Genomic DNA, 27492 nt, shown 5'->3' on the forward strand with positions numbered 1-27492 from the left:
GTCACCGCGCGGGGCGGGGCCGAGGAAGTCCCCGCCCCTTTCCGGAGCGGCCGCCGTCTGCGAGCACGTCGGAATCTTTGGCCTCAGCGGGGGGGGGGGGGCGGGGGGACAGGGCGCACGCTCCGTCCCGTGGCATGAAAGGAAGGACGCGATTGGCTCTCGCAAGGGAGTGGGCGGGACTCCTCCGTCCAGGACGCGCGCCGCAAGGAGGCGTTGTCCAGGGCTGGGAGGGAAGGGGCGTGGCCCCGCGCGGGCGGCCGTTGGCGGAGAGGCCCCTCCCCGGATGTCGCGCGTCACGGACTGGGCGGCGGCGATTGGTGGGCGCGGCGCAGGGGGCGGGGCGGAAGGTTCTGGAGGGGGCTGGCGGGCTCTGGAAGCTTCCGCCGGACGGGTATATAGAGTCCGCGACGGGGCGGCGGCGGAGCCGGGGGACGGCGACAGCTGGGCGGCGGGCCGCAGGCGGGGGCCATGGGCAAGGATTACTACCAGACGCTGGGCCTGGCCCGCGGCGCGTCGGACGAGGAGATCAAGCGCGCGTACCGCCGGCAGGCGCTGCGCTACCACCCGGACAAGAACAAGGAGCCGGGCGCCGAGGAGAAGTTCAAGGAGATCGCCGAGGCCTACGACGTGCTCAGCGACCCGCGCAAGCGCGACATCTTCGACCGCTACGGGGAGGAAGGTGCGCGCGGCGCGGGGCGCGGCCCCGCCGTTTGACAGGCGGGGAAACCGAGGCTCGCCGGGCCCCTCGGGTCCGTGCGTCCCTGGGGCGGGCGGGGGCACCGGGCCGCGCGGCCTCCGCCCCGCGGTGGGCGGCCTCCGGGCGGGGGCGGGGCTCGGGGCGGGCCGATCGCGATGGCGGGGCGCGGCCTCGCCCACCGCGGGCACCGGGGCTCGGGCGCGGCCGCGGCCGGCCTGGGCCTGGTAATCCGGGAGGATTGGGGCGCCGGCGGGCGGCGCGGCCTCGCCAAGGGCCCGGATGGGGCAGCGCCTTGGGGCACCGGGCTCCGCCGCCGGCGGGTCACCTTGCTCAGTCCCCGCCAGAGTGGTCCAGGGGGTCCCCAAGCCTTGCCCCTTTCCCCGGAGCTCCTCAAGGAGACGCCCGGCCGGACGTCTCACTTGCGGGTTTTTTGTGGCTTGGTTTTGGGGTTTTGGTAGATATTGGGGGGGAGGGTCGGTCGTGGGCCTTGAACTCTGGGTCTGGGCGCTGTCCCTCAGCTCTTCAGCTCAAGGCGAGCGCTCTACCGCTTGAGCCACAGCGCCACTTCCGGTTTTCTGGTGGTTCATTGGAGATCAGAGTCTCACGGTCTCTCCTGCCCGGGGTGGCTTTGAACCGCGATCCTCAGATCTCAGCCTCTTAAGTAGCTAGGATGACAGGCGTGAGCCACCGGCGCCCGGCTTTGTTTTGTTTTTTTGGTTGTCGGCTGACTGGCCTTTGTTTTTGCTTTTGGGGTGTTGCGTTTTTTTGGCTGCTCCTGGGATTTGAACTCTGGGCCCTCCGCACTCCCCCATGTGCCATACCTGAACCCCCTGTTGCTTTTTTGGATTGGTTGATTTTTGTTTGTTTTCTCTCTCTGCTTACACTGGGGCTTGAATTCAAAGCCTTACTGGCTTGCTTAGGTTTTCCACTCAGGGCTGGTGTTGTACTACTTGAGCCTTATCTCAACTTCTGGCTTCTTGCTGCTTAATTGGAAATAAAAGTTTTGGGGATTTTCATGCCCTGATTGGCTTTAACCTTGACCCTCAGGTATTAGCCTCTGAGTAGTCGGGATTACAGTGGAGACCCACCAGCTCTTGGCTCAACGGTTTTCAAGTAGGCCTAGGTCTGGCCTTGGGGATTGGTCCTCCTACCTCAATCCTCCCACAGAGCTGGGAGGAAAGGGAGGGGTGACCACCCCCTCACCCTGCTCGCTAGTAGGCTGGGTCTTAAGAACCTTTGCTCCTTGGACCATGATCCCCCAGCTGTCCACTCCAAGAGGCTGGGCCTCACTCGTGTTTGTTGCCCTGCAGGCCTCAAAGGTGGCGGCCCCAGCGGCATCGGCGGCGGCGCCAATGGCACATCTTTCAGCTACACATTCCACGGAGACCCCCACGCCATGTTTGCCGAGTTCTTCGGAGGCAGGAACCCCTTTGACACCTTCTTTGGCCAGCGGAACGGGGAGGAAGGCATGGACGTGGACGACCCGTTCTCCGCCTTCCCCATGGGCATCGGGGGCTTTACCAACATGAACTTCGGGGGCCGCTCACGCCCTACCCAAGAGCCCACGCGGAAGAAGCAAGATCCCCCCGTCACCCACGACCTCCGCGTCTCCCTGGAAGAGATCTACAGCGGCTGCACCAAGAAGATGAAAATCTCCCACAAGCGCCTCAACCCCGACGGCAAAAGCATCCGGAACGAAGACAAGATCTTGACCATCGAAGTGAAGAGAGGGTGGAAAGAAGGGACCAAGATCACCTTCCCCAAGGAAGGGGACCAGACCTCCAGCAACATCCCCGCCGACATTGTCTTTGTTTTAAAGGACAAGCCCCACAACATCTTCAAACGGGACGGCTCCGACGTGGTGTATCCAGCCAGGATCAGCCTCCGAGAGGTAAGGAGCACGGGGCGGGTGCCACCTGCAGGGGCGGCCACGGATTCCCCCCCCCCCAGCTGGCTTCCCTCCAATGCCCCCTCCCGTTGCTTCCTTCCCAAGGCTCTCTGCGGCTGCACGGTGAGCGTCCCCACTCTGGACGGCAGGACCATCCCCGTGGTATTCAAAGATGTCATCAGGCCCGGCATGCGGCGGAAAGTCCCCGGAGAAGGCCTCCCTCTCCCCAAAACGCCTGAGAAGCGAGGGGACCTCATCATCGAGTTCGAAGTGGTCTTCCCCGAAAGGATCCCGCAGACGTCCAGGACCGTCCTGGAGCAGGTTCTGCCCATATAGTCGCTCACCCCGGGCCCCACCAGGGACCTTGCCAGACTCCTGCATGGCACCCCCGTACCATTGGGGGAGCACTGGGGCACCGGGAGCAGCCCCCCCTCCCAGGGCGGGAGGGCCCGGGGAGGCTTTCGGACTCAATGTTTTCCAGAGAATATATTACACTCTTTCAAAGTCCGCACCAGACTTCCGGTGGTTTTTCGAGCGCTAGGGCGGAGGCGGTGGGAGCCGCAGGAAGGGACCAGGCCGCCCTCCGCTCCTCCCCGGAGCCCCCCTGTACCCAGTCGTGTCGTGTGATTCATTCCTGTGGAGCCCACACGTGTCACCCCGCCCTGCCCTGCCGGGGACTCCCTCTCTTTGTCTGTGGTTGGTCACCGCAGATGGAAAACTGCCTGGCTCCCGCTCAAGCGATACCTCGGGCCAGCAGGGCCTGGGTCCCGGCCATAGCAGGGGTCCCCTCGACCTCCACATCTGGGCTGACTTTTGGGACGTCTTTGTCCCTGATGCAATCCTTGGGCACCCCGGGCTGTCCCAGGGCCTGGGTGCGTGTTCTCTGTTGGACTCTTTTATCTCTCTCCAAGGGACCTTGACCCTTCCTGGATTTTGCACAGCGCCGGCTGTGACCCCTTTTGATAAAAGGGTCTTTGCTTCTGATTTCAGGAGCATTCTGGAGCGTGCGTAAATAGCTTTTTCTAATTTCTTGTGAAGCTGGCGGACACAAGTACGGGGGCCACGCGGCTGCCGCTCTGTGGACCATGGGGAAGGACATTTGGGGTGGGGGACTGCCCCAGAGATGTCTGTCCGTCCATCCTCTGTGGGCCAGGTGGGGCGCAGACCTTCCCTCTCATTGTAAGTTGCCACTGCCGACACTAGACCAAAGTGTGTTGATTGTCATTGAAGTGCGTGACAACATTAAAGACTTAATGCAAAACCTTGGGGGAGCGGTCCTGAGAATCTGTTTGGGGGCTTGGTGGGGTGGAGAGGGGTGGAAAGAAAGCAGGAGGGGGGGCCAGAGGGGGGAAAGAGCAGGTGGTAGCTAGCTTCAGGCCATCCTAACCGGATCCAAACGTTCAGACCAGTGGCCTGAGCTCATCTTTGTTTCCGCTTGAGGCTGCGGTGTCACAGGCTTAGCCAGGCCACAACCACAATTTCAGCTTGAAGAGGGGAGCCCTGCCCCAGGTGGATGAGTGTACCCCAGGTGGATGCCCTCCCCTGCTTAACAACAGATCACCAAAGCTTTTACTCTGCGTTTGTTTTATGAGCAGTTAGTTTTATTGTAAAATATGTAATTACACAGGCTTAAAGCAACCTGTTTGCTATCATGTGGTTTGAGTCTTGTTTGGGGTTGGATTTGTTTTTTTTTTAAGTCTTGGTCTGTACTGTAGTAAGTAGAGAACCCAGGGCTTTGTACCTCTAACGTGTTACACCACTGAGCCATGCTACAAAGGATTTGAAAAGCTTTCATGAAAAGTCACCGAAGGAGCTGGGTATGGTGGCTCACACCTGTAATCCCGGCTACTCAGGAGGCTGAGTCCTAAGGATTATACAGTTGGAAGCTGGCCCAGGCAGGAAAGTCTGTGACACTGTTATGTCCAATTAACCACCAAACAGCCAGAAGTCGAGCTGTGGCTCAAGTGGTAGAGTGCCAACGTTGAGAGGAAAAAAAAAAAAGCCAGGCAAAATGCAATGTCCTGAGTTCAAGCTTCTGTACCAACACCAAGCAAACCTCTAGCCACAGATCAGATGCTCAGGCACTGCGGGTGCTTGTGGCCGGTGGCGTATGTGGATGGCAAAGGTCTACAGGCCTTGGTGCCCGGTGTTAGTCACGTGTAGGCAGATGATGGTGGGATGAGAAGAGATGGGAGCTAACGTGGCTCAGCTACAGAACTACGAGCACCACAGAGGTGGCGGGTGCCCAGATCCTCCCGCCTCAGCCTCCCCAGTGCTGGGATGCCAAGTGCGCACACCACGTACCTGGTTCTTGGGCTTCTTTCCCTCTGGAGCCCAGCACCCGAGCAGTGACGTGGTGGCGGTGGTCCAAGCATTGGTAGGCATCCCGGAGAAAAGCTGCGCTTACAGAAACAAGCAACTACATCTAAATTTGTAGTTTCATTTCTTAGCTGCGTGGAAAGGGCCAGAATGCCAGCCCTCACTCCCACCCCACCCACGATCCCAGGCCCCACGCCCGGCTGAGCTGCTGTGGGAACACACTGCACTTCACTCAGACACACGCGCTTCCTCCCAGCCCTTCCTTTCCTTTCCCCTGCTCAGGTCCAGCCTGGGACCCGCTCCCTCATCCCTCACAGCTCCTCTGGCCTCAGCACCACCAAGGTAGGTGAGGAAACCAGACAATGTGTTGATTCTGTGTGTATGTGCAAGTATGGGATTCACCACGGAGCCACGCCCCCATGGCCACACCCCACGATGGCCACGCCCAGCTCTTCAAACTTTTATTTGAGTCCACTGATGGATTAGGCCATGCGGGAGCCTGAGCTTGGCCTCGAGGAGCTCGCTGAGCTGGCCTGCTCCGCCCACTCTGCCACTTGAGCCACAGAATGAGAAAGGAACTTGGGGTGTGTATTATGTGTGCCAGTCCTGGGGCTTGAACTCGAGGCTGACTCAGTCCCAGAGCTTTCTTTCCTCAAGGCTGTGTTCTACCACTTGAGCCACAGCTCCACTTCCAGATTCTTTGAGGTTAGTGAGAGACTCAAGGACCCCCCTGCCCCGCTCCCCCTTCCTGCTTCCAGGTGAAGGCCAGCTTGCTGTCTCCAGCTGTGTGACCTTGGAGAGGAGACTCCGGCCCTGGGCCTCGGCTTCCGCAGTGGGGAGGACCAGGCCTGTCAGCCACACACAGTGTGAAGCCAGCCTGAGAAGGAAAGCCCAGGAGACTCCTATCGCCAGCGAGGGAGCAAAAAGCTGCAAGTGGAGTTGTAACTTAAGTGGTAGAGCTCCAGCCTTGATTGGGAAAAAAAGCTCAGGGACAGCACTCAGGTCCTGAGTTCAAGCCCCAGGACACACACACACACACACCCTCAGAGAAACTAGTGCTCACACACACACACACACCCTCAGAGAAACTAGTGCTCACACACACACACTCAGAGAAACTAGTGCTCCCAGAAGTTTGCCCCATTGTGGGAACTGCCTCCTGGCAGCCAGGCTGCTTGAGTTTGAATGACAGCTCTGCCCTCGGCCACTGTGTGTCTTGGGAAAGTGACTTTACCTCTGTGAGGCTGGCCGCCTTTGAGAATGGAGAAATGAAGATTCGGGACTGAATGAGGCTATAGGATGAAAAACTAAGCTGGACACCCCATCTCCGCCAGTCAGCCCTGGCTGCGGTGGTAAAACACCTGTCACTCTATCCATGCAAAAAGTGGAAACAGGAGGCTGGGAATCTGAACAAGGTCAGGCAAAAGCACAAGACCTCATCTGAAAAATCACAAAAGCAAAACAGCTGCGGACGTGTCTCATCAGTTCAGCACCTGCCCAGCAAACACAAGTTTCTGGATTCTAAGCCCGATGCTGGAAAAAGAAAGGAAAAAAAAAAACTCCTGAGGCTGGGGTGTGGCTTACTGGCAGAGTATGGGCTGAATGTGCACAAGGCCCTGGGTTCAATCCTTGGCACAACCATTTAAAATTATACAGTATAGCTAGGCACCTGTGGCTCATGGCTGTCATCATAACTACGCAGGAGGCTGAAATATATATATATACATATATATGCATATGTGTGTGTGTGTGTGTGTGTGTGTGTGTGTGTGTATATAGTGCTGAGCATAAATATTTGCCATTCCCTTTTTCTTATTTTTCTTGTCAGTCATGGGCTTGAACTCTGGGCCTGCCCTCAGCTCTTCAGCTCAAGGCAAGCACTCTTCCACTTGAGCCACAGCGCCACTTAGGGCTTTCTGGTGGTTCGTTGGAGATGAGTCTCACAGACTTTCCTGCCAGTCCTGGCAGTTCGAAGGCTTTGAATGGTGATCCTCAGATCTCAGCCTACTGATTAGCTAGGATTACAGGTGTGAGCCACCAGCATTTGCTCTGCCATTCCCATTATTGCTGATGACATAGTAACTGTCACCTAGTTAGCCGTCCATGGAGATAACTAAGAATCTCTGATTTCCAGCCCAGGAAATGTCCTTGGACTGGGGGCATGGCTCAGACCTAGGGGTGTGGCTAAACACGGAGTGTGGCCAGGAGGACTTAGCTGCTATGGGGTGTGGCTGGCTAGTGGGGGCGTGGCTCTGGGTTAAGGGGCGTGGCTGAGTGAGCTCATTGCCCAGCATGCACAGAGGTCCTGGGTTCGATTCCTAGCCTGCCAATTTTCAAAAGGAGGAAAGGAAGAGAAGGGAAGAACGGGGTGGGGGAGAAAGGGAGGGAGAGAAGAAAAGAGAAAAAAAAATCTCTCCTTTTGGAACTAATGGTCAAGTGGGGGTGGTAGAAAAGAAATAAGTAAATAGAAATAGAAAGCTAGTGGGTGGAGAGTGTTGGGTACATTTTTAAATAACGTAGCAAATGCCAAGAAGGTGATGTTTGAACAAAGATGAAGGAGGTAGGAGAGAGCTACGTGGACGGGGAGGGAAGGTCTGCAGGCAGAAGGAGCAGCCTGTGCAAAGGTCCTGAGACATGGGTTACTCCAGAAACCACAGCTAAGAGCCCCATGAGACTGGAGCCCAGAGAGCATGGGAGGAGAGAAGGGTAGGGATCCTGACCTCACTGCACTAAACTTCATCTCCAAATAGCACAAGGCAGACATCTCAATTTTCTATTAAAATACAGGCCTCCAGCCAGGCATCTGTGGCTCACGCCTGTAATCCTAGCTACTCAGGAGGCTGAGATGTAAGGATCATGGTTCAGTGCTAGCCCAGGCAGAAAAGTCCATGAGACTCTTATCTCCAATAAACTACCAGAAAACCAGAAGTGGCGCTGTGGCTCAAGTGGTAGAGGGCTTACCTTGAGCTGAAGAGCTGAGGGGCAGTGCTAAGGCCCAGAGTTCAAGTCCCACAACTGACTTTAAAAAAAAAAAAAGGAAAGAAGAAAAAAGAGAAGAGAGAGAGAAGGGAAGGAAAAGGGGAGGGAGGAGAGAGGAGATGGGCATCTAGCTCATGCCTGTAATCCTAGGAGACTCAGATCTGAAATCCATGTTCAAAGCCAGGCCAGACAGAAAAGTCTGTGAGACTCTTACCTCCAGTGAACCATCAAAATGCCAGGATCAAGTGATAGAACCCTAGCCTGGAGGGGAAAAGCTTAAGAGACAGCACCCAGGGCTTTAAATCCTAATACTAGCACAGAGAGAGCGAGAGAAACACAGAGACACACACAGGGAGGGAGGGAAAGGGGAGGAAAGAAGGAAGGAAGGAAGGAAAGAAGGCGGGCAGGCAAATCACTCATCCTTAGAAACAGTGTGAACATCCATTTGCCTTCCCTTGAACCGCTTATTCCTCTGGTGACAGCAAAATGGTGATTTTTAAAATTGAGATAAGGTCTCATTATGTAACCCCAACTCGGCTCCAATTCACAGTCCTCTAGTCTCCATTATCCTCTTATCTTCCAATTCACAAAGTCTGGGATTACAGGTGTGCTCCACCAAGGGCGGCTTTCTGCATGGATTAGTTGACACTACCAAATGGCGATTTACTCTTTGCAAGGGCCTCTGGTCTCCACTCTCAGGCATGCCACATGTGCCATAAATTTGGGCAGGATGCACCCAGGGCTGCCCCAGGCCCTTGGGGATCTCACGACCCTCTTCTCTGGGGCACTTCTTTAATTGGGAGGTGAACCAGGGTCACAGAAGATGGTGGCCACTGACTTGTCCCCTCCATTAGGAGGAGGCTGAGAGACTGGAAAGGAAGGACAATGGCTGTGTCAGCCACTGCCCTGGCCCGGTCACGACTGTTAGCTAGGTGGGGCCAGCTGCACCCCAGGCCATGGTCCCCTTCCGTTGTGCCCTCCTGTAGGCCCGGGGCTAAGGCTGACATGTTTGGCAGTCCCTGGAAACTGGGAAGACCTAATCACTATCTGAGTCTCAGAACCAAATTAAAAGCCTCCCAGAAACTACAATTCCCAAGATGCACAGCAAATGCCTGGTCTCACCCCAGCAGCTGGAGTGGCAGGGTTTGAACAAGAACCAGGAAACTTCACCTGTCCCCGAAACAGCTTTCTAGCCAATGCCACAAGTCCATTTGTGTTTTTCTTTCTTACACTTGAGGCCACCTTGGGGTTGATTGTCACCAACATGGGCGGCTCACCTTTGTAATCCTAGCTATTCAGGAAACTCAGATCTGAGGATGGCAGTTCAAAGCCAGCTTGGGCAGGAAAGTCCATGAGACTCTTCCCTCCAATTAATTCCCTCCCAACTGCAAGTGGAGCTGTGGCTCAAGGGGTAGAGCACTAGCCTTGAGCACAAAAGCTCAGGGACAGCGCCCAAGCCACGAGTTCAAGCCCTGGATCTTGCACAAAAAACAAGTCAAGCTTGCTTCCACAAGGGGTTTTCTGGCATGAGGGAACAGGGGAGGGGAGGGGAGGGGTGGGTGAGGAGGAGCAGGATTTGACCAGAGAGACCAGTCTCTGCCCGGGCCTGGGTAGACAGGGGAGTTGAGCCCAGAAAGGGCAACTTTCTCACGGCGGAGGCTCGGGGTACTCAGGCGCCATCTCTGATCGAGCATGTGGTAAGGTGCTCGGTTTGCCAGAAAGCCAACAAGTCCATGTCACCCCGCCTTGGTCTCTGCCGGGGCACCCCTCTCCCCACCTCGCGGATGCGCGTGCAGAGGTGGGGCCGAGCCTGGCACCGCGCAGGGGGCCACGTTCGTTCCCTATCTGCTGAATGAATGAATTGCTTTTGTCCATTGTGCACCCCAAGAAACAGGGACACCCGGGACCCTCCCTATTCATCCCTGCGCCTCCCCCCCCCCCCCCCCCGCCAGGAATGAATGAATCGTTTTATTCGCCCTAAGGATGGTGGGATGGGGCCGAGGGGGCCGGGAAGCGGGGACTGGGCTGGGGGGCGCTGTCCTCGGCCCCTGCCGACCCCTCCCGACAATCCCAAAGGGCTTACTTTTCCGGACGTGGACACTTCACATCCGTCCTCCGCCCCGAAACTCGGCCAGGGTCCCCTGATTCCCACAGCCAGTCCCTCGCCCTTTAACCCCAGGAGCACACCCCCTCCCCTTCCCCAGCGACCCTCGGCCGCCAGCACGTGGTCCAGGAGTCCCGTCTTCCCATTGGCTGCTCGCTTCTTTCCTCGTCCGCGATTGGCTCAGAGCCCGAAGACCCTCCTCCCCCCGCAGCGCCGCAGTGGTACAGTCCGCCGCCTACTTAGGCGGGGCGGAACGGTCCACTGCGCCGCGGCGCAGGGGGGATCAGCACGGCCCAGGGAGGCGGGGGGGGGGGGAATCCCTCAGGAATGTCTCCATCCGTTCCGCCCAAAGCAGCGAGACGCTGATTGGCTCGGCGTGCCGGGCGCTCACCGCTGATTGGTGGCTCTGAGTCTCCGGCCCCGCCCTTCTGGCCGCCGCTGCGGGAGAGGCCCGAGCCGGAGTTTGCGGAGGGCCGAGCCGGACGCGCGGGGCGGCGGCGGGGCCTCGGGTGAGTGTCCCGCGCTCCGGGGTGGGTGCGGCCGCTCCGGGGAACCCCACGCGGCCTCGGGGGAGGGGGTCGCAGGCGCCGATCGCGCAGGGTGGGGCCGGCGCGTGAGGCTGCCGGGGAGCTCCGGGGGGGCGGCGGGGTGCCCAGACGCGGGACCCCAGGGTCAGCTTCCTCGGCGCCGATGGCCGGGGACCGACGCCACCCGCTGCTGGCGGGGGGTGGGGGGGGTCTCGGGCCAGATCCCTGCCCCCCACTTTTTCTGCTGTGGACACCACGGGTCCTGGCAGAGACAGGCGCGGGGACCCCCGCCCGGGCAACACCCCGAGCCCTGCAGGGCCTCCGGGAAGCGGTGTGAACCAATCATAATGATCACTAATAATAGTAATGATCATTAGCAGCAGCAGCAAGCTGGGGGCACGGATCACTGACTCAAAACACGTCGAGGGGCAGGGGGGAGCTGTTTAACTTCAGTTAAGAGGCGAAGCAGGGTGCCCAGAGAGGGAGACTGACTTACCCAAGGTCATACAGCCCTGGACTCGAACCTGTGTCTTAGGGAACCCTCCACCAGTCCAGATGGCCCAGGGTGCCGGCTGACCCCGGGGGCCAGGGCTGGTGCTCGTGGGCACAGGGCCTCGCCCCACCCCCACTCACATTCGAGCAGCACCTGCTGGTCTTTGCGTCCCTCCTTCCCTTCCTCACAGGGCACCAGGCCCCAGCTGCTCACGCAGGAAGCTGCCTGCCCTCCAGCTCCCTTGTTCCCGGCTCTGGAGAGGCAAGGCTGGGACACCTGAGTTACTACAGCCCACCCTAGCCTTCCATCGCTTTCCTGTGATGTCTGCCTTGGAGGGGGAGCCAGAACGCTGGGGTCCTGGGTGCCTGGAGGGAGGGAGCCCAGGGCAGCTTGGACCTACAAGGTGCAGTGGGCGGTCTCCCCGGAAACACTCCAAGCCGGTTTTTCAAGAGTGAATCAGATGCCTCCTGCCTGGCTTCTCCAAAGCAAAACCAACTGGGGGGGGGGGAAGGGGCGGGGTGTGGTGCCTCACCCCTAGTATGCAGAGGGAACCCCTTTCCTTACTTCCTGTTCACCCCCTGCCCCAGTCGCCTCCGCTGGGCTTCGTTTTGGTGGTGGAGTTGCTGAACTTCAGATCTTTCCTGGGAATGGAAGGACCAGGTCCTGGGACTTCACCAAATCCAGGAGCCTTAAGGCAAACTCTCCTTTGTCTCTAGGTTCAGAGGTGGGGTAACCTCCCCCGGGAGGCGTGTTGGGGAACTGATTTGGGCATGCACAGGGGGTGCTGTTGAAGAACTGTAGGCATGGAGGTGGGCTGGTGTGGTGTTGCACAGCACTGGGCAGGCAGAGTCCAGAGGATCAAGAGTTTGAGGCCAGCCTGGGCTGCCTCAAAAAACAAAGACTGTTGGGCACTGGTGGCTGACTCCTGCAATCCCAGTCACCCAGGTGGCTGAGATCTGGAGGCTCGAAGTCCAGAGCCAGTTTGCTCATCATCCCTCCCAGAACTGTGGCTCTTGGAATTACTCCCCTGAAGGGTGGGATCCATTGTTCAGGTCTGAAACAAGAGGAGCCGTGCCATCTGGCTCACGTTTTAAAATAGAGACACCGAAGTAAATAGCAGCCTGTAGACTGAGAGACAAGAGATTGGTCAGGGCGGTGTGTAATTAAGTTTGTGGACTTGAGCCAGGCTATGCCAGCAAACCGCGCAGGCTGCCTGGAGGAGGAGGCCCTGGAGGGTGATTGGCAGGCAGACCAGAGGAGGGTGCATCTGGCGGGGCAGTGAAGACGGTGGCACTAATAATGACAGTAATAGGTGCGCCAGAGGCCTGGGGGCGTGGCCTTGGTGGTGGGTGTGGTTTGTGTGGTCTGGCCACACCCATGTGCAAGACCCTAGATTTCCTTCCCAGCAGGGTGAATAACCAGGATGGTGATTGTGAGGGTGATAATAATAAGAACTTCCTCTTACTAGTGACAGAAAAGAAGCTGAGCAGGTCGCACCTGCGCGCAGGTCTCTTGGTTCCCTTCCTTGCCCTCAGAACAAGGAACTCTGCCTGTTTTTCAGACAAAGAAACTGAGCCCCGTGAACTAAAGAGACCTGGCCACGGCCACGCAGCTGGTGAGTGGCACCACCGTGCGTCTGAGGACCTGGAGGATTTATTAGTCACTGGTCTTCCTGGCCTCAACAAGAACTGATGGGGGCGAGGGGGAGGAAGGAGGCTGTGGAGTGCTGTGTGGGAATGCAGGGGGTGGGGATTATCTTAGAAACTGGGGTGCTGGAAGCTGATGGACATCAAAATCATTATAATAGGCCAGGCGCCGGTGGTTTATACCCATACTCCAGCTACTCGGGAGGTTGAGATTTGAGGATCGAGGTTAGAAGCCAGCCTTGGCAGGAAAGTCTATGAGACTCTTATCTCCAGTGAACCACCAGAAAACTAGAAGTGGTGCTGTGGCTCAAGTAGTAGAGCAAAAGAAGCTCGGGGCAGTGCCCTGAGTTCAAGCCCCATGACTGACCAAAAAAAAAAAAAATCATTGTAATAATCATAAGACATTTATTAATTTTTTTTATTGTTGTTAGTCATGGGGCTTGAACTCTGGGCCTGGGCACTCTCCCTCAGCTCTTCAGCTCGAAGCGAGCGCTCTACCACTTGAGCCACAGCACCACTTCCAGTTTTCTGGTCGTTTATTAGAGATAAGAGTCTCACGGACTTTCCTGCCTGGGCTGGCATTGAACCTCGATCCTCAGATTTCACCCTCCTCAGTAGCTAGGATGACAGGCTTGAGCCACCAGTGCCCTGCTAATGCTTTTTTTTTTTTTTTTTTTTTTGAGACAGAGTTTTATTATGTAGTTCAGGTTGGCCTCAAATTTATGATCCTTCTGCCTCTGCCTCCCGAATGCTAGGATTGCGGCTTCTGTTTTGTCTTTAAATGTAAACTGACCTGCTGGTCACAGTGGTACATGACTGTAATCCCAATACTTGGGAGGCTGTAGCAATAGAATTAGAGGCCAGATTACATGGCCAGCTCCAGCCCAGCCTGGACCACATAGCCGGGCTATTTTGACAAAATATAATAGGAATAGGAGATGGGAGCATGGCTCAGTTGGTAGAGTGCTAGCCAGTGAGCGAAAGCTGCACATACGGAGTGCAAGTCTAGGCCTTGGACCTAAAAAAAAAGAAAAAGAAATAAAAATAGACCATGCAGGGCTGGGAAGGTGGCTCAGTGGTAGAAAGCTTGCCTTGCATGCATGAGGCCCTGGGTTCGATTCCTCAGCACCACATAAGCAAAAGAAGCCTGAAGTGGCGCTGTAGCTCAAGTGGTAGAGCGCTCGCCTTGAGCTGAAGAGCTGAGGGACAGCGCCCAGGCCCAGAGTTCAAGCCCCATGACCAACCAAAAAGAAAAAAAAAATAGACCATGCATTTTAAAAAGTAGAGGACCAAAAAAACTAACTAACTAAATAATAAAATGTAGAGGACAAAGATTGAAAAGAAGCAATTCACAAAAGAACCAACCTAGAGTAAGTTATGAATGTGTAAAAAGGGCTGGACAGTAGTGGCTCAGGCTGAGATTTGGAGGATCACAGTTTGAGCTCATGCAGGACAGAAAAGTCCATAAGATTCCCATCTCCGGGCTGGGAAGGTGGCTCAGTGGTAGAGTGCTTGCCTTGCAAACCCGAGGCCCTGGGTTCGGTTCCTCAGCACCACATAAGCAAAAAGAAAAAAGCCGGAAGTGGCGCTGTGGCTTGAGTGGTAGAGCGCTAGCCTTGAGCTGAAGAGCTGAGGGACAGCGCCCAGGCCCAGAGTTCAGGCCCCACGACCGGACCCAAAAAAAAGATTCCCATCTCCAACATAACCAGCAAAAAGCATGACTGGAATGGCACCAAAAAAAACCCATAATAATAATAATTAAAAATGTAAAAAGTCGTTCTTGAGCCAGGCACCAGCGGCTCATACCTGTCATCCTAGCTACTCAGGAGGCTGAGATCTGAGGATCTCGATTCAAAGCCAGCTGGGGCAGGAAAAGTTCGAGAGACTCTTATCTCCAGTGAACCACCAGAAAACTAGAAATGGTGCTATGGCTCAATCAGTAGAACGCTTGCCTTGAGCTGAAGAGCACAGGGACAACGTCCAGGCCCAGAGTTCAAGCCTCATGACTGACAAAAAGAAAAGTTGTTATTGTACCTAAAAGTGGAGAGGCACCGGGAGAGCGGAGGACGCAGCCAGTGCAAAGGCCCTGAGGCTCGCCCATGCCCCATGTGTTGGAGCAGCAGTGGGGAGGCCTATGCAGTGGAGGGAGTGGGCCATTGTGAGGGCCGGGAGGTGAGGACCGAACTCCGAGGCCCACAGGGCACTGGGCGAGGCAGGAGTCCTGGCAAGGGTCACAGCAGAAAACAAAAATGACGTGATTTCTGTTTTCCAGGGTCATTCTGGCTGCCGTTGTGAAGCCCCAGGGGTTCGGGGCAGAGCTGGGACCAGGCGAGGCAGCTGTGTAGTCTAGGTGGGTGACTTTGGTTTGGAAGCTGGGGATGGTGGAGGACGGATGAATGAATGAATTTATGAATGGACTTGTGACCACCACAGCCAGCCGGGCTCCCCCAAATCCAGGATGGCCCCGCAGGCACACAGTGTGAAGGGAGGGCCAGGAAGGGTCTCGTATGCCGGAACATCTAAGGTGTGGTGCGTCATGTCTGTAAGCCCAGCTACTTGGGGGGTGGAAATGGTGGATCCCAGGTTAAAGCGTGATACCTGGTTATAAAGGAATGTGCTATAGCATGGCTCCAGTGGAAGGCCTTGAGTTGAAACCCAGTGCAGAGGGGGAAATGAACAATTAAAACCACTCCGGTGCCTTTGCTGACTGGCTGTTCCTTTCTATCTGGAACATTCTTGCCCAGATCTTGGTTTGCATGGATGCTTTCTCCTGCTGTTCGGGTGTCTGGTTCCTCTTCACTTGTTTGGGATAGACCCTCACTGACCAAAGATCTTGTCTTGCTCAATTACATTATTAGATATGTATACATTTTCTAGCTCGCTGTCTGCCTCAGTGTCTAAATTGTAGTTACATAATTCTTCTTCCTCCTAATTTGTTTGGTGTGTGTCTGTGCTGGCACTGGCTTTTTGCTCAGCTTTTTTTTTTGTTTTTACTCAAGGGTGGCTTTCTACCATTTGAGCCACAGCTCCATTTCTGGCTTTTTGCTGGTGGCTTTGAACCACTATTCTCAGATCTCAGCCTCCTGAGTTGCCAGGGTTAGATTATAGGCATGAGACGTGGAGCCAAGTATGGTGGTGGATGCCTGTAGTCCCAGCACGTGGGAGGCCGAGGTGGGAGGATCCCTTGAGCCCAGCAAGTATTTGGAATATATTAAGTACCCACAAAAAAAATCTTCATCAGGGGCTGGGAAGGTGGCTCAGTGGTAGAGTGCTGGCCTTGAGCTGAAGAGCTGAGGGACAGCGCCCAGGCCCAGAGGTCAAGCCTCACGACCGACAAAAAAATAAGGCAGAGGGAAAAAGAAGAAAGAACAGGGCAGTCAGGGTCCCCCCCCTCCCCAGCAGTGAGGTTACATCCTGAGACTCGTATCTTTAGGCCATGTGGTTGTGGTTCAACACTAAGCTTCCCTAGATAAACCGTGACTGCTATAAAGTCACCTGATAGAATGTGAAGGGACCGCCCTCCTCCACGGCTTTTATCCTGCTATAGTGCAAGATGGCGTGTCTGCCAGCACAGGCTTTGCTGCAGCAGCGAACACCCTCCAAGGCGATGTTTCTGGCGGTGCTGGGGCTTGAACTCAGGGCGTTGGGTTAGCTTTGCCGCCTGAGCCACGCCCCCTGCTTTAAGCACGCCCCCTTCGGCTGAGCCCCACTCACCGCCTCCTGGGTCGCCTTGGCCCCGCCCGTTTCTGTGTGAGCCACGCCCCCACTTCAGGCCACACCCACTGCGGCCCAGTACATGTGAGCCACGCCCCCTGCCTGAGTCACACCCACTCGCTCAGCCCTGTCACGCAAGCAAGCCACGCCCACTGCAGCTTGGGTAGTGCCCACTGCCATTCATGCTGCCGCCCAAGCCACGCCCACTACTCTGCTCACCGCCGCAACCCTGAGATTGTGCCACATGGGGGCCTTGCGAACTTTTGTGGCTGGCTGGCATCGAACCGTTGTTATTCCCCAACCTCCGCCTCCCAAGGAGCCGGAATGACAGGCTTCAGCCACGCCACCCAGCTTCATTTTTACTCTTGAGACAAGGTCTGGCTACGTGCCGGGCTGATCTTAAAACTCCTGAGCCGTAGTGATTGATCCTCTTGCCTCAACTTCCTGAGTAGCTGGGACTACAGGCGTGAGCCACCACGACCGGCTCGGGGGTGCGTCCCATGAGCTGTCATCACTCACAGCTGGTCTGATAGGCAGGCAGAGCGGGCCACCTTACCCAAGTCTGGAAGTTTCACTCCAGTTATTCACTGTATTCACTGCTTGGTTGGGCTCAGAAGTACTGAGCTCACTTCCTCATTGGCCAGAGCTAGTCATCGGTCTTTCCTCAGAGCGTCAGTAGCTACAACTGATAGGAAAGTAAAGGGAAAGCCTGGTGTGGTAACGCATGCCTGTAATCCCAGCATTCACGAGGCAGAGGATGCTGAGTCTGGAGACCGTCCAGACTGCAGGATTTGGACCCACCCGGATGGAGGGGGAGGCGTTGTTTGTTTTGTGCCACTCCTGGGGCTTGAACTCAAGGCCTGGGCACTGTTCTTGAGCAGCTTTTGCTAAGACCAGCACTCCACCACTTGAGCCACAGCGCCACTTCTGGCTTTTTTGGTAGTTTACTGGAAGTAAGAGATTCTCAGACTTTCCTGCCTGGGCTGGCTTTGAACCACGATCCTTAGGTCTCAGCTTCCTGAGCCAGAGCCATCAGCACCCAGCTGGGTCTGTGTTTTAAATACAGCCAGTCCTCGGTACCCTTGGATGTAATTCAGGACTGATTAAAAAAAAAGTTGATGGGGGCTGGGAAGGTGGCTCAGTGGTAGAGCGCTTGCCTAGCATGTGTGAAGCCCTGGGTTCGATTCCTCAGCACCACATACACAGAGAAAGCCGGAAGTGGCGCTGTGGCTCAAAGTGGTAGAGCGCTAGCCTTGAGCAAAAGAAGCTCAGGGACAGCGCCCAGGCCCTGAGTTCAAGCCCCACGACCGACCAAAGAAATCAGAATAAATCAAGCACTCAGGAGGGTGTGTTCCCCGGAATCAGTACCCCGGGGATATCCAGTGACGTTCATCTGGCCTTGTCCAGCGGTAACAGCGAGGGACAGACACCCCCCACCCCCCAAAAAACCCTGCCACCCAAACCCTGACCCCCGCTTTCCCGCCCTGCAGCTCTCCTGGCCCAACCTCCACTTCTCACCGCTCATGCCGCTGGGTCTGGGGCGCCGGAAAAAGGCCCCGCCTCTGGTGGAAAATGAAGAGGCCGAGCCGGGCCGGGGCGGGCTGGGCGAGGGGGAGCCGGGGCCCCTGGGCGGGGGCGCAGGGGGGCCGCAGGGGGGCCTGCCCCCGCCCCCCGCCGCCCTGCGGCCTCGCCTCGTCTTCCACACCCAGCTGGCCCACGGCAGCCCCACGGGCCGCATCGAGGGCTTCACCAACGTCAAGGAGCTGTACGGGAGGATCGCCGAGGCCTTCCGCCTGCCCGCCGCCGAGGTACCATCCATGGGGCCCGGGAACCCAGGAGAACACCCCAAGACCGCCAGGGTGGAGACAGGCACCAAAGTACTGAGCAGGAGGTGGCTGCAGGCTTCTAGGGGAGCTGGGGTTTCATCCAGGCCCATACCAGGCGCTGCCATTATGGCTTCCACCAAGAAGCCCAGCTGCTCCGAGGCTGAGATGCGAGGATCGCAGTGGGCAGGCAGCCGGGTCAGGAAAGTCCCTGAGACTTGTCTGCAGTTGACTATCGCAAACAGCTCTGCCTCCAGCTTTTCGCTGATTAATGAGGAGATGAGTCTCACACTGGCCTGCCCCGGCGGGCTGGCTTCCAACCGGATCCTCAGATCTCAGCCTCCTGAGCAGCTAGGATGACAGGTGTGCGCCACGGGCGCCCGCTTCCTCCCAGTTCTTCTCCCAGCAACCCTGCATGTCCCCCTGCAGGTGATGTTCTGCACCCTGAACACCCACAAGGTGGACATGGACAAGCTCCTCGGGGGGCAGATCGGCCTGGAGGACTTCATCTTCGCTCACGTCAAGGGCCAGCGCAAGGAGGTGGAAGTGTTCAAGTCTGAGGACGCGCTGGGGCTCACCATCACCGACAACGGCGCGGGCTACGCCTTCATCAAGGTGCACGGGCCGGGGAGCTGGGCGCCCCGAGTTCAGGGGCTGGAAACAGACTTTAGGACCTGGGGTCCCAACATCATGATGCACAGCTCCTTTTGCTCCCCTCAGAATCATGATTGATAGTTCCCCTGTCCAGTTACCAACCTCATGATTGATAGCGTCCCCTCCCCCAGCATCATGATTGACAGCTCCTTTCCTCCCTAATAGCATCATGATTGTCAGTTCCCCTCTTCCCAGAGTACCAGCATCATGCCTGACACCTCCCCCCTACCCGGGTACCAGCATCATGATTGACAGCTCCCCCCACCTGGGTACCAGCATCATGATTGACAGTTCCCTTCCTCCCAATCAGCATCATGATTGACATTCCCTCCCCACCAGCATCATGATTGACAACTGCTCCCCCTCCCCGCAGCGCATCAAGGAGGGCAGCGTGATCGACCACATCCAGCTCATCAGCGTGGGCGACATGATCGAGGCCATCAACGGGCAGAGCCTGCTGGGCTGCCGCCACTACGAGGTGGCCCGGCTGCTCAAGGAGCTCCCGCGGGGCCGCGCCTTCACGCTGAAGCTCACGGAGCCCCGCAAGGCCTTCGGTGAGGGGCCTGGCGGGGAGGGGGTGGGTGTCCCTGCCCCTCGCGTCCCGTCCCGTCCCGTCCCGTCCCGTCCCGGGCGCCTACCTGGCTGCAGTGCCGCGGCCTTCCGGCAGGTGGCGCGCGAGCGCGGCGGCGGCGTCGGGGAGGGGGGCGGCGGCGTCGGGGAGGGGGGCGGCGGCGGGGAGGGGGGCGGCGGCGGCGGGGAGGGGGGCGGCGGGGAGGGGGGCGGCGGGGAGGGGGGCGGCGGCGGGGAGGGGGGCGGCGGCGGCGGGGAGGGCGGCGGCGGCGGGGAGGGCGGCGGAGGCGGGGAGGGGGGCGGCGGGGAGGGCGGCGGCGGCGGGGAGGGGGGCGGCGGCGGCGGGGAGGGGGGCGGCGGGGAGGGCGGCGGCGGGGAGGGGGGCGGCGGGGAGGGCGGCGGCGGCGGGGAGGGGGGCGGCGGGGAGGGCGGCGGCGGGGAGGGCGGCGGCGGGGAGGGGGGCGGCGGCGGCGGGGAGGGGGGCGGCGGGGAGGGCGGCGGCGGGGAGGGGGGCGGCGGGGAGGGCGGCGGCGGCGGGGAGGGGGGCCGCCCGCCCGGGCCCGGGCCCCTGGCTCCCCGCCCGCGCTGGAGGAAGCGGCCCCCCACACCCAGCTTCCCCGAGCCATTAGTCGGGCCAAGTTCCCCCAAGCCTGGCCGGGCCGCCGCCGCCCCGGGGAGCCAGGCTTGGCTGCGCGGCCGCCCCTTCCCACGGGCTTCACTGACTCCCAGGAATGGCCCCGAGGCCCGGGGGCGGGGCCTCCGCGGCGCGCCCCCTCCTGCCCCTGCCGAGGCGGGGGGGGGGGGGGGGGGTCTAGATTTTTCTAGATTTTTCCGTCCCCGGCCCGGCCCTCCTGGGACTCTGCTCCCCGGCCCTAGCCGCTTGCGGGGTGGGGGTCTGGGGGGGGAGCGGGGTGCCCCCCCCATGCGCTCCCGTCTCCCACAGATATGATCAGCCAGCGGTCGGGGGCGCGGCCCGGCGCCGGCCCGCAGCTGGGCACCGGCCGGGGGACGCTGCGGCTCCGATCGCGGGGCCCCGCCACCGTGGAGGACCTGGTGAGCCGCGGGCCCGGGCAGCTCTGCGGGGCGCACGGCCTCAGCCCCCCCACGGGACACCCCGCGGGAGGGCCGGGGCGCAGCTCTGTACCCCAGCCCCGGGGAGGCCGAGGCGGGAGCGGGCCAGAGCCCGGCCCCTGGGAGGCCGAGGCGGGAGCGGGGTCACAGCCCGGCCCCGGGGAGGCCGAGGCGGGAGCGGGGTCACAGCCCGGCCCCGGGGAGGCCGAGGCGGGAGCAGGCCAGAGCCCAGCCTCCGCGTGCAGCCGGCCCGCGCGGGGATGAGCCTCCGGCCCGGCTCGCGGGCCCCGGCAGCCGGTCCATGTGCCCCCCCGCCCCGCCTTGCCCCCCAGCCCTCGGCCTTCGAGGAGAAAGCCATCGAGAAGGTGGATGACCTGCTGGAGAGCTACATGGGCATCAGAGACACCGAGCTGGGTAGGCGGGGTCCCCCCGGGGTGCGGCGGGCGTCTCCCGTCCGGGCCCTGAGCGCCTCCGTGCCCCCTTCTGCCCGGCCCCCACAGCGGCCACCATGGTGGAACTGGGCAGGGACAAAAGGAACCCGGATGAGCTGGCTGAGGCGCTGGACGAGCGGCTGGGCGACTTCGCCTTCCCGGACGAGTTCGTCTTCGACGTCTGGGGCGCCATCGGGGACGCCAAGGTCGGCCGCTACTAGGAATCCCACCGGACCTCATCTGATGGAGGGGGGCCCCGGCCGGAGCCCCACTTCCCAGGACTGGGGGGGCGGGGGGAGGGGGGCCTGGCCCCTGCCTGCGTCCCCACTACCTCAACAGGGTCAGGGGTCATGTGGAGGGCACCCCCCTCCCCGGCCACACCGGCCCCCTCTGGGGCCTGGGATCTTTTGGGGGAACTTTGGCCTCCTTAGTACAAAAAGGGGGCGCCCCCAGCCAACACTAAAGCGGGCAAGCCTCAGAAAATACACAAAAGGGTCATGTCCCAGCGAAACAAAACGGGGTGCCCCCAGGAAATACAAAAGGGGGGTGCCCAAGAAGCTACTAGGAAGGGGGTCCCTCCCCTGAGCACAGGCGGCACCGCCCTCTGCCGTGGGGAGCCCCTCCACGTGGAGTCTGTTACCTCTGCACCCGAGCAGTCTGCTGTGAACCCCCAAGCCCCCCCCCGGCCCGCGGGCGGCTTTTGTACGGACCTTTGCTGTGTGGGACATAAAGGCTCTATCTGCTGCTGTCGGGTCTGTGTGACTGGGGGGGGGGGGGGACCCCGCGGGAAGGAACGCGGCAGCTGAAACCCATCTCCGCTCCTCATTGAGTCGGGGCCACCCGGCGCGCAGGCAGCGCCTCGCATTCCCCACGGCTGGAGCCTGCCAGCCTGGACCCCCACACGTCCCCACCCCGGGCCTGGGCGCCTGGAATCCCATAAACCCAGCGCTTGTTTTGACAGTGAGCTTCATCCTGGGATTGAGGGGATCAAGAAGGGGGGCCGGGACCGGGCCAGACCGGAGGGAAGAGGTCCCCGCAGGAATGCTCGGGGTGAGAGCCGGTGGGGGGGGCTGTGACTCAGCCCCATGGGTCAGAGCTGTCTTTGGGGTCCAGGCAGTTGGTGAGGGGCCCGGTCCACACCAACTATGTGGCTGTCTTGGGGTGCTGGGAATTTGGGGGCAAGGGTACTCAGATGGGTTTCAGGGGTCTTTCAGTGTTGGGGTGACACCCACATCCAGCAACTGAGGTGCCGGGTACCAGGTAACAGCACCCCAGGACTGAGGGGCTGAATGCGGGGTGACTTGCAGTAACTTCAGGATGGGACAGGTCAGCACAGGGTATCGGGGTGTCACCCCCGGCTGCAACTGTTGGGGCTCCCAGCATGGCTGTCAACACCTTGTCCAACTGGCCCTCCAGCAGGCGGCCCGCTCCCTGGGGGTTCCCTGAGCCCCCCTTTTCCTCAGAGTGGAAGGGTGGCGCCTGCTGCCAGGGCCTGGCTTTAAACTCCCATGGCCAGACTGGGCCTCACACACAGCCGTCACCCACAAAACTGCAAGAAGGGGGGCTGCCAGCCCTGTGCCCCACACAGGCCCAGCCCCCCCCAGGCCCAGCCCACGGGGGCGGGGAGGCTCACATTTTCCAGTGTTTAGATTTTATCCACTTTATTAATGAGGCGGGCAAGAGGCCCGAGCCCCAGGGGAGAAGTGCTGCCCCCCTCACCCCCCTGCAGAGCTGGGGGAAGGAGGGCAGGCCACCTCCCGGGGAAGGGGGGCTCCCTCCCCTCGGGGGCCATCATCTGGGCCTCCAGCCGCCCCTGTCCATAGCCAAGAGCATAGAGAGAGAGGGACGCAGGGCGCGGGACGGGCCTGCGCGGGGTGGAGGCCAGGGTGGAGGAGGCCCCAGCCCAGGCGAGGCCCAGCCCAGACGCCGCCCCAGGAAGAGGGCGGGAGGCGGCGGCCACAGGCAGAGCTGGGGTGCAGCGGGTGCAGCAGCGGGGCCCAGCGCTGGACCATGGGGACCTGGCCTCCCAGGAGACAGCCGGTAAGAAGCCTGGGGCCCATCCTTCGCCTCTTCCATCGCCTGTGCGGTTCCGTCTGTCCCCGCTGCCCTGGGCCTCCAGTGGAGGGGACAGCGTGGGGGAGGTGAAGGCCTTGGGACACAGGTGGCAGTGGGGGACAGAGATGGGCTGGGAGAGGTAGGGGTGTGGCCGTGGGGGGAACACAACTGGGTAGGGAGGACTGGGGGTCTGGGACAGAGACGGGACCATGAGAATAGAAATGAGGCCTGGGAGCACAGAAATGGGTTCATGGGGGGGGGGTGCTAGGGACAGTGATCTAAAGCTGGGGAGACGGGAGCACAATGAAGGGGGACAGCGGACAGGGGACAGGTGGGTGAGATGGCGCCCTGGGCAGGAATGGCCTGGGTCTACCCAGAGTTGGGGTTCCCCGTGGGCTGATGCTGGGATGCACACAGGTAGGGACAGCAATTGATGTGGAGTAGAGCATCCCAGGCCCCCAACTGTCATCCTAGCTCCTCGGGAGGCTGAGATCTGAGGATCACAGTTCAAAGCCGCCCCCCCCCATACATCCTCATACAGATGGATGTATGAGACTCCTTTTTGTGTGTGTCTGCCCTGGAGTTTGAACTCAGGGCCTGGCCACTGTCCCTGAGCTGCTTGTGCTCACGGCTAGCACTCTACCACTTGAGCCACAGCGCCACTTCCAGCTTTTTCTGCTTATGTGGTGCTGAGGAATCCAACCCAGGGTTTTGTGCTTGCTTGGCAGGCACTCTACTACCATCGAGCTGCCTTCCCAGCCTATTTCTAGCTTTTTCTGAGAAGTTGATTGGAGATAAGAGTCTCGCAGCCAGGTACTGGTGGCTCACGCCTGTCATCCTTGCTCCTCAGGAGGCTGAGGTCTGAGGATTGAGGTTCAAAGCTAGTCCCGGCAGGAAAGTCCGTGAGACTCTTATCTCCAATGAACCACACAAAAACCAGAAACTTGCCTTGAGCACAAAGAGGCTCAGGGACAGTGTCCAGGCCCTGAGTTCAAGCCCCACAACCGACAGAAAGAAAAGATCCTCACAGGTTCTTCTGGCCAGTCTGGCTTCGAAATGCAACCTCAGCCTCCCCAGCAGCTAGGGTTACCAGCACCTGGCATAGGTGAGCTTTTTTTTCTTTTTTCCAGATATAAGGCTCGGACTCAGAGCCTGGGTGCTGACCCCGAAGCTCTTTTGCTCAAGGCAAGCGCTCTATCACCTGAGCCACAGCGCCACTCTTGGTTTTCTGTTGATTAATTGATGCTAGAATCTTACAGACTTTATTACCTGGGCTGGTTTTGAACCTCAGTCCTCAGATCTCAGCGTCCTGAGTAGCTAGGATGACAGCGCTCAGCATGTGTGAGACTCATCTCCAATGAACAAGTATAGCTTCAGAGCTGGAGCCTAGGACTAGGAAGGTGGCTTAGTGGTAGAGCGCTTGCCTTGCATGCATGAAGCCCTGGGTTCGATTCCTCAGCACCACAGGAGCAGAAAAAGCAGGAAGTGGCGCTGTGGCTCAAGTGGTAGAGTGCTCGCCTTGAGCTGAAGAGCTGAGGGACAGCGCCCAGGCCCAGAGTTCAAGCCCCTCCACCGACCAAACACAAACAAACAAAAAAAACGGAGGTGGAGCCTAGCCTTGAGCAGAAGCCAGGGCCTGAGTTCCCAGCACGCGCACACCAGGAGCCAAGGACAGGTCGGGTGGATGGGGAGGGTCACCTGGAGACACTGGGGGACAGTGCCCCCCCTTCCATGAGCCCCCTGTGGTGGTGCTGGGTCCACCAGGTGGATTCTGTACCCCTACCGCCCTCCTCTCCCTCCCCCTCCCCTCCTGCTATGTCTTCTCTCCTCCCCTCATCTCCCCTGCCCACCCCCCTCCCCTGACCTCTTCCCTCCCCTCATCTCCCCTGCCCACCCTCCCCTGACCTCTTCCCTCCCCTCATCTCCCCTGCCCACCCCCTCCCCTGGCCTCTTCCCTCATCTCCCCTGCTCGCCCCCTCCCCTCATCTCTCCTGACCTCGCCCCTCTCCCCTCTCCTCAGCCCTGCCGACCCCGGACATGATCCCCGGCGAGGCCTTCAACCTGAGCCTGGCGGCGCCCGGCGCGGCGGCCCCGGGGGGCGCCCCGAACGCGTCGGGGGGCCCGGGCGGCTCCCCGGCGCTGCCCATCTTCTCCATGACGCTGGGCGCGGCGTCCAACGTGCTGGCGCTGGCGCTGCTGGCCCGGGCCGCGGGCCCGCGCCGCCGCCGCCGCCGCTCGGCCGCGCCGTTCCGCTGGTTCGCGGCCAGCCTGCTGGCGGTGGACCTGGCGGGCCACGTGATCCCGGGCGCGCTGGTGCTGCGGCTGTACGCGACGGGGCGCGGCCCGGCGGGCGGCGCGTGCCACGCGCTGGGCGGCTGCATGGTGTTCTTCGGGCTGTGCCCGCTGCTGCTGGGCTGCGGGATGGCGGCCGAGCGCTGCGCGGGCCTCACGCGGCCGCTGCGGCACGCGGCGCGCGGCTCGGGGGCGCGCCTGGCGCCGGGCGCGCTGGGCGCCGTGGCCCTGGCCGTGGCGCTGCTGCCCGCGGCGCGCGTGGGCCGCTACGAGCCGCAGTACCCGGGCACCTGGTGCTTCATCGGGCTGGGCCCGCGCGGGGGCTGGCGCCAGGCGCTGCTCGCCGGGCTCTTCGCCGGCCTCGGCCTGGCCGCGCTGCTCGCCGCCCTCGTGTGCAACGCGCTCAGCGGCCTGGCGCTGCTGCGCGCGCGCCGCCGCCGCCGCCCGCCCCGCCCCGCCGCGCGCGCCCCCGCCGCCGCCCGCCCCGACGGCGCGCCCGCCTCCCTCCGCGGCTCCCGCGGCGGCTCCGCGCGCGCCGCCCGCGCGCACGACGTGGAGATGCTGGGCCAGCTCGTGGGCATCATGCTGGTGTCCTGCCTCTGCTGGAGCCCGCTGCTGGTGAGGCCCGCGCGCGCCCCGCCCCCCCCTGCAACACCCCGCCCCACGTTCCCGCGCCCCGACCCCGCACCCCTGCCCCCTGCGGCACCCCGCCCCACGTTCCCGCGCCCCTGCCCCCCTGCGGCACCCCGCCCCACGGTCCCGCGCCCCGTTCCCGCGCCCCGACCCCGCCCCACGTTCCCGCGCCCCTGCCCCCCTGCGGCACCCCGCCCCACGGTCCCGCGCCCCGTTCCCGCGCCCCGACCCCGCCCCACGTTCCCGCGCCCGGATCCCGCACCCCTGCACTTCAGCCACGCACCCCGAGCCCCAGCGCCCTCATCCCACGCCCCTGCGCGCCCCATCCTGAGCCCCGCCGTGCGCCCGGTCCTGCTGCCCCTCCGACCCTTCTAGAGTCACACACACCGCCCCGCTTCCTCAGCTCTGAGACTACAAGTGTTTGCACCCATGCCCGGCTACACTTCTGTCCTTTTGATCTGTGTGCGTGCCCCGTGAGGCTTGGGATCCCCCCCCCCCGCCCAGGTTTAGTGCTCTACCACTTGAACCACATCCCCATTCCAACTTTTTGCTCATTGATTGGACTTTCCTGCCCGGGCTGGCTTTGAACCCCTCGAGCCTCAGACCTCAGCCTCCTGGGAAGCTAGGCTGGCAGGCGTGAGCAGCCTGAGCCGTTTCTTGTTTGGGGCGGGGCTGAGGTTTGAACTCCAGGCCCAGGGCTTCCTCGGCAAGTGCTTCACCACTCGAGTCACATTCCCGGCCTTTCCCCCCCCATCCTCCCTGTAGCCGGGGCGGCAGGCGCCCCGTCATGCTAGGCTCGTTGGCTGAGAAGAGGGTCGCACCATGTGTTCCCCCCAGAAGTGGCCTCAAACCAAGGTCTTGGCCTCCCAAGTAGCTGGGGTTACCGGCGCGCGCTGCCTGGCGAGGCCTCCCCAGGCTTGGTAGCCCTGCAGGACCCGCCCTCGCCGCCAGGCCACTCTGAAACCCTGTGCTCCGTTTCCATCCTTTCCTCTCCACCTGCTTTCTGTCGTCTCGCCTTCGGTCCCGTGGTGCTTGGGGTGGCTGAGGGGGCCCTCCTTTCTAGTCAGAGTCCCCAATCCCTGGGGATCCCTTGGCCAGGCTTCTGTCCCCACGCCGGGCCCCACTGGCCTATCCCAGGGCGCCCCAGCCTCCTCTCCCGGAAGTCCCGCCCCGCCCTCAGGCCTCCTCTCCCCGCAGGTGCTGGTGGTGCTGGCGCTGGGGGGCTGGAGCTTCAGCTCCTTGCAGCGACCGCTGTTTCTGGCCGTGCGCCTGGCCTCCTGGAACCAGATCCTGGACCCCTGGGTGTACATCCTGCTGCGCCAGGCCGTGCTGCGCCAGCTCCTCCGCCTCCTGCCCCCGTGGGCCAGCGCCAAGGGCAGCCCGGCCGAGCTGGGCCTCAGCAAGAGCGCCTGGGAGGCCAGTTCGCTGCGCAGCTCCCGCCACAGCGGCCTCAGCCACTTCTGAAGGCGGCCCGAGCCCGAGCCGCCCCCCCACCCCCACCCCGGCCTCGCGCTGAGCCTTGGCGGTGCCCCGTCGGGGGTGCAAGACCCGCGGCGGCCGCGCGGGGGCGGCAGAGGCGCAGCCTGAGCCTCGCGG

The 27492-nt window shown here is 60.8% G+C and overlaps 3 protein-coding genes across 7 annotated transcripts; all 3 read left to right on the forward strand.

Annotated features, from left to right (window-relative positions):
* The first annotated feature begins 394 nt into the window (after nt 1-394).
* On the forward strand, nt 395-3851 carry Dnajb1 (DnaJ heat shock protein family (Hsp40) member B1). Its single transcript, XM_042693841.1, has 3 exons — nt 395-679; nt 2008-2588; nt 2691-3851. Exons 1-3 carry the CDS (start codon nt 469-471, stop codon nt 2919-2921), a joined length of 1023 nt encoding a protein of 340 aa, XP_042549775.1. The 5' UTR covers nt 395-468; the 3' UTR covers nt 2922-3851.
* Nucleotides 3852-10412: 6561 nt separating this feature from the next.
* Nucleotides 10413-21660, forward strand: Gipc1 (GIPC PDZ domain containing family member 1). Of its 5 annotated transcripts, none has more exons than XM_042693906.1 (9): nt 10413-10496; nt 12569-12622; nt 14926-15003; nt 17858-18175; nt 18620-18805; nt 19218-19398; nt 20358-20467; nt 20818-20899; nt 20986-21660. In XM_042693906.1, exons 4-9 carry the CDS (start codon nt 17891-17893, stop codon nt 21135-21137), a joined length of 996 nt encoding a protein of 331 aa, XP_042549840.1. In that variant the 5' UTR covers nt 10413-10496; nt 12569-12622; nt 14926-15003; nt 17858-17890; the 3' UTR covers nt 21138-21660. The 5 variants fall into 5 exon arrangements, with proteins under 5 accessions (XP_042549840.1, XP_042549841.1, XP_042549842.1 ...); XM_042693907.1 differs by having other exon boundaries at nt 10425-10496; nt 12543-12622; XM_042693908.1 differs by having other exon boundaries at nt 10433-10502; nt 12575-12622.
* A 1199-nt stretch (nt 21661-22859) lies between these two features.
* Nucleotides 22860-27360, forward strand: Ptger1 (prostaglandin E receptor 1). Its single transcript, XM_042693898.1, has 3 exons — nt 22860-22956; nt 24992-25881; nt 27094-27360. The coding sequence occupies exons 2-3, from the start codon at nt 25009-25011 to the stop codon at nt 27358-27360; spliced, it is 1140 nt and encodes a 379-aa protein (XP_042549832.1). The 5' UTR covers nt 22860-22956; nt 24992-25008.
* Nucleotides 27361-27492: the final 132 nt, after the last annotated feature.

Source organism: Dipodomys spectabilis, unplaced genomic scaffold (assembly GCF_019054845.1).
Source record: "Dipodomys spectabilis isolate Male_0828 unplaced genomic scaffold, ASM1905484v1 ptg000173l, whole genome shotgun sequence".
In the NCBI taxonomy this organism is placed as follows: domain Eukaryota; kingdom Metazoa; phylum Chordata; class Mammalia; order Rodentia; family Heteromyidae; genus Dipodomys; species Dipodomys spectabilis.

Excerpts from the sequence above, each read along its gene's own strand:
- Dnajb1 (XM_042693841.1), top strand. The coding sequence starts at position 469 with ATGGGCAAGGATTACTACCAGACGCTGGGCCTGGCCCGCGGCGCGTCG. Across the intron at positions 680-2,007 it reads CGACCGCTACGGGGAGGAAG|GCCTCAAAGGTGGCGGCCCC; the intron begins GTGCGCGCGGCG and ends GTTGCCCTGCAG. Across the intron at positions 2,589-2,690 it reads CCAGGATCAGCCTCCGAGAG|GCTCTCTGCGGCTGCACGGT; the intron begins GTAAGGAGCACG and ends TTCCTTCCCAAG.
- Gipc1 (XM_042693906.1), top strand. The coding sequence starts at position 17,891 with ATGCCGCTGGGTCTGGGGCGCCGGAAAAAGGCCCCGCCTCTGGTGGAA. Across the intron at positions 20,468-20,817 it reads CCGCCACCGTGGAGGACCTG|CCCTCGGCCTTCGAGGAGAA; the intron begins GTGAGCCGCGGG and ends CTTGCCCCCCAG. Across the intron at positions 20,900-20,985 it reads CATCAGAGACACCGAGCTGG|CGGCCACCATGGTGGAACTG; the intron begins GTAGGCGGGGTC and ends CGGCCCCCACAG.
- Ptger1 (XM_042693898.1), top strand. The coding sequence starts at position 25,009 with ATGATCCCCGGCGAGGCCTTCAACCTGAGCCTGGCGGCGCCCGGCGCG. Across the intron at positions 25,882-27,093 it reads TCTGCTGGAGCCCGCTGCTG|GTGCTGGTGGTGCTGGCGCT; the intron begins GTGAGGCCCGCG and ends CTCTCCCCGCAG.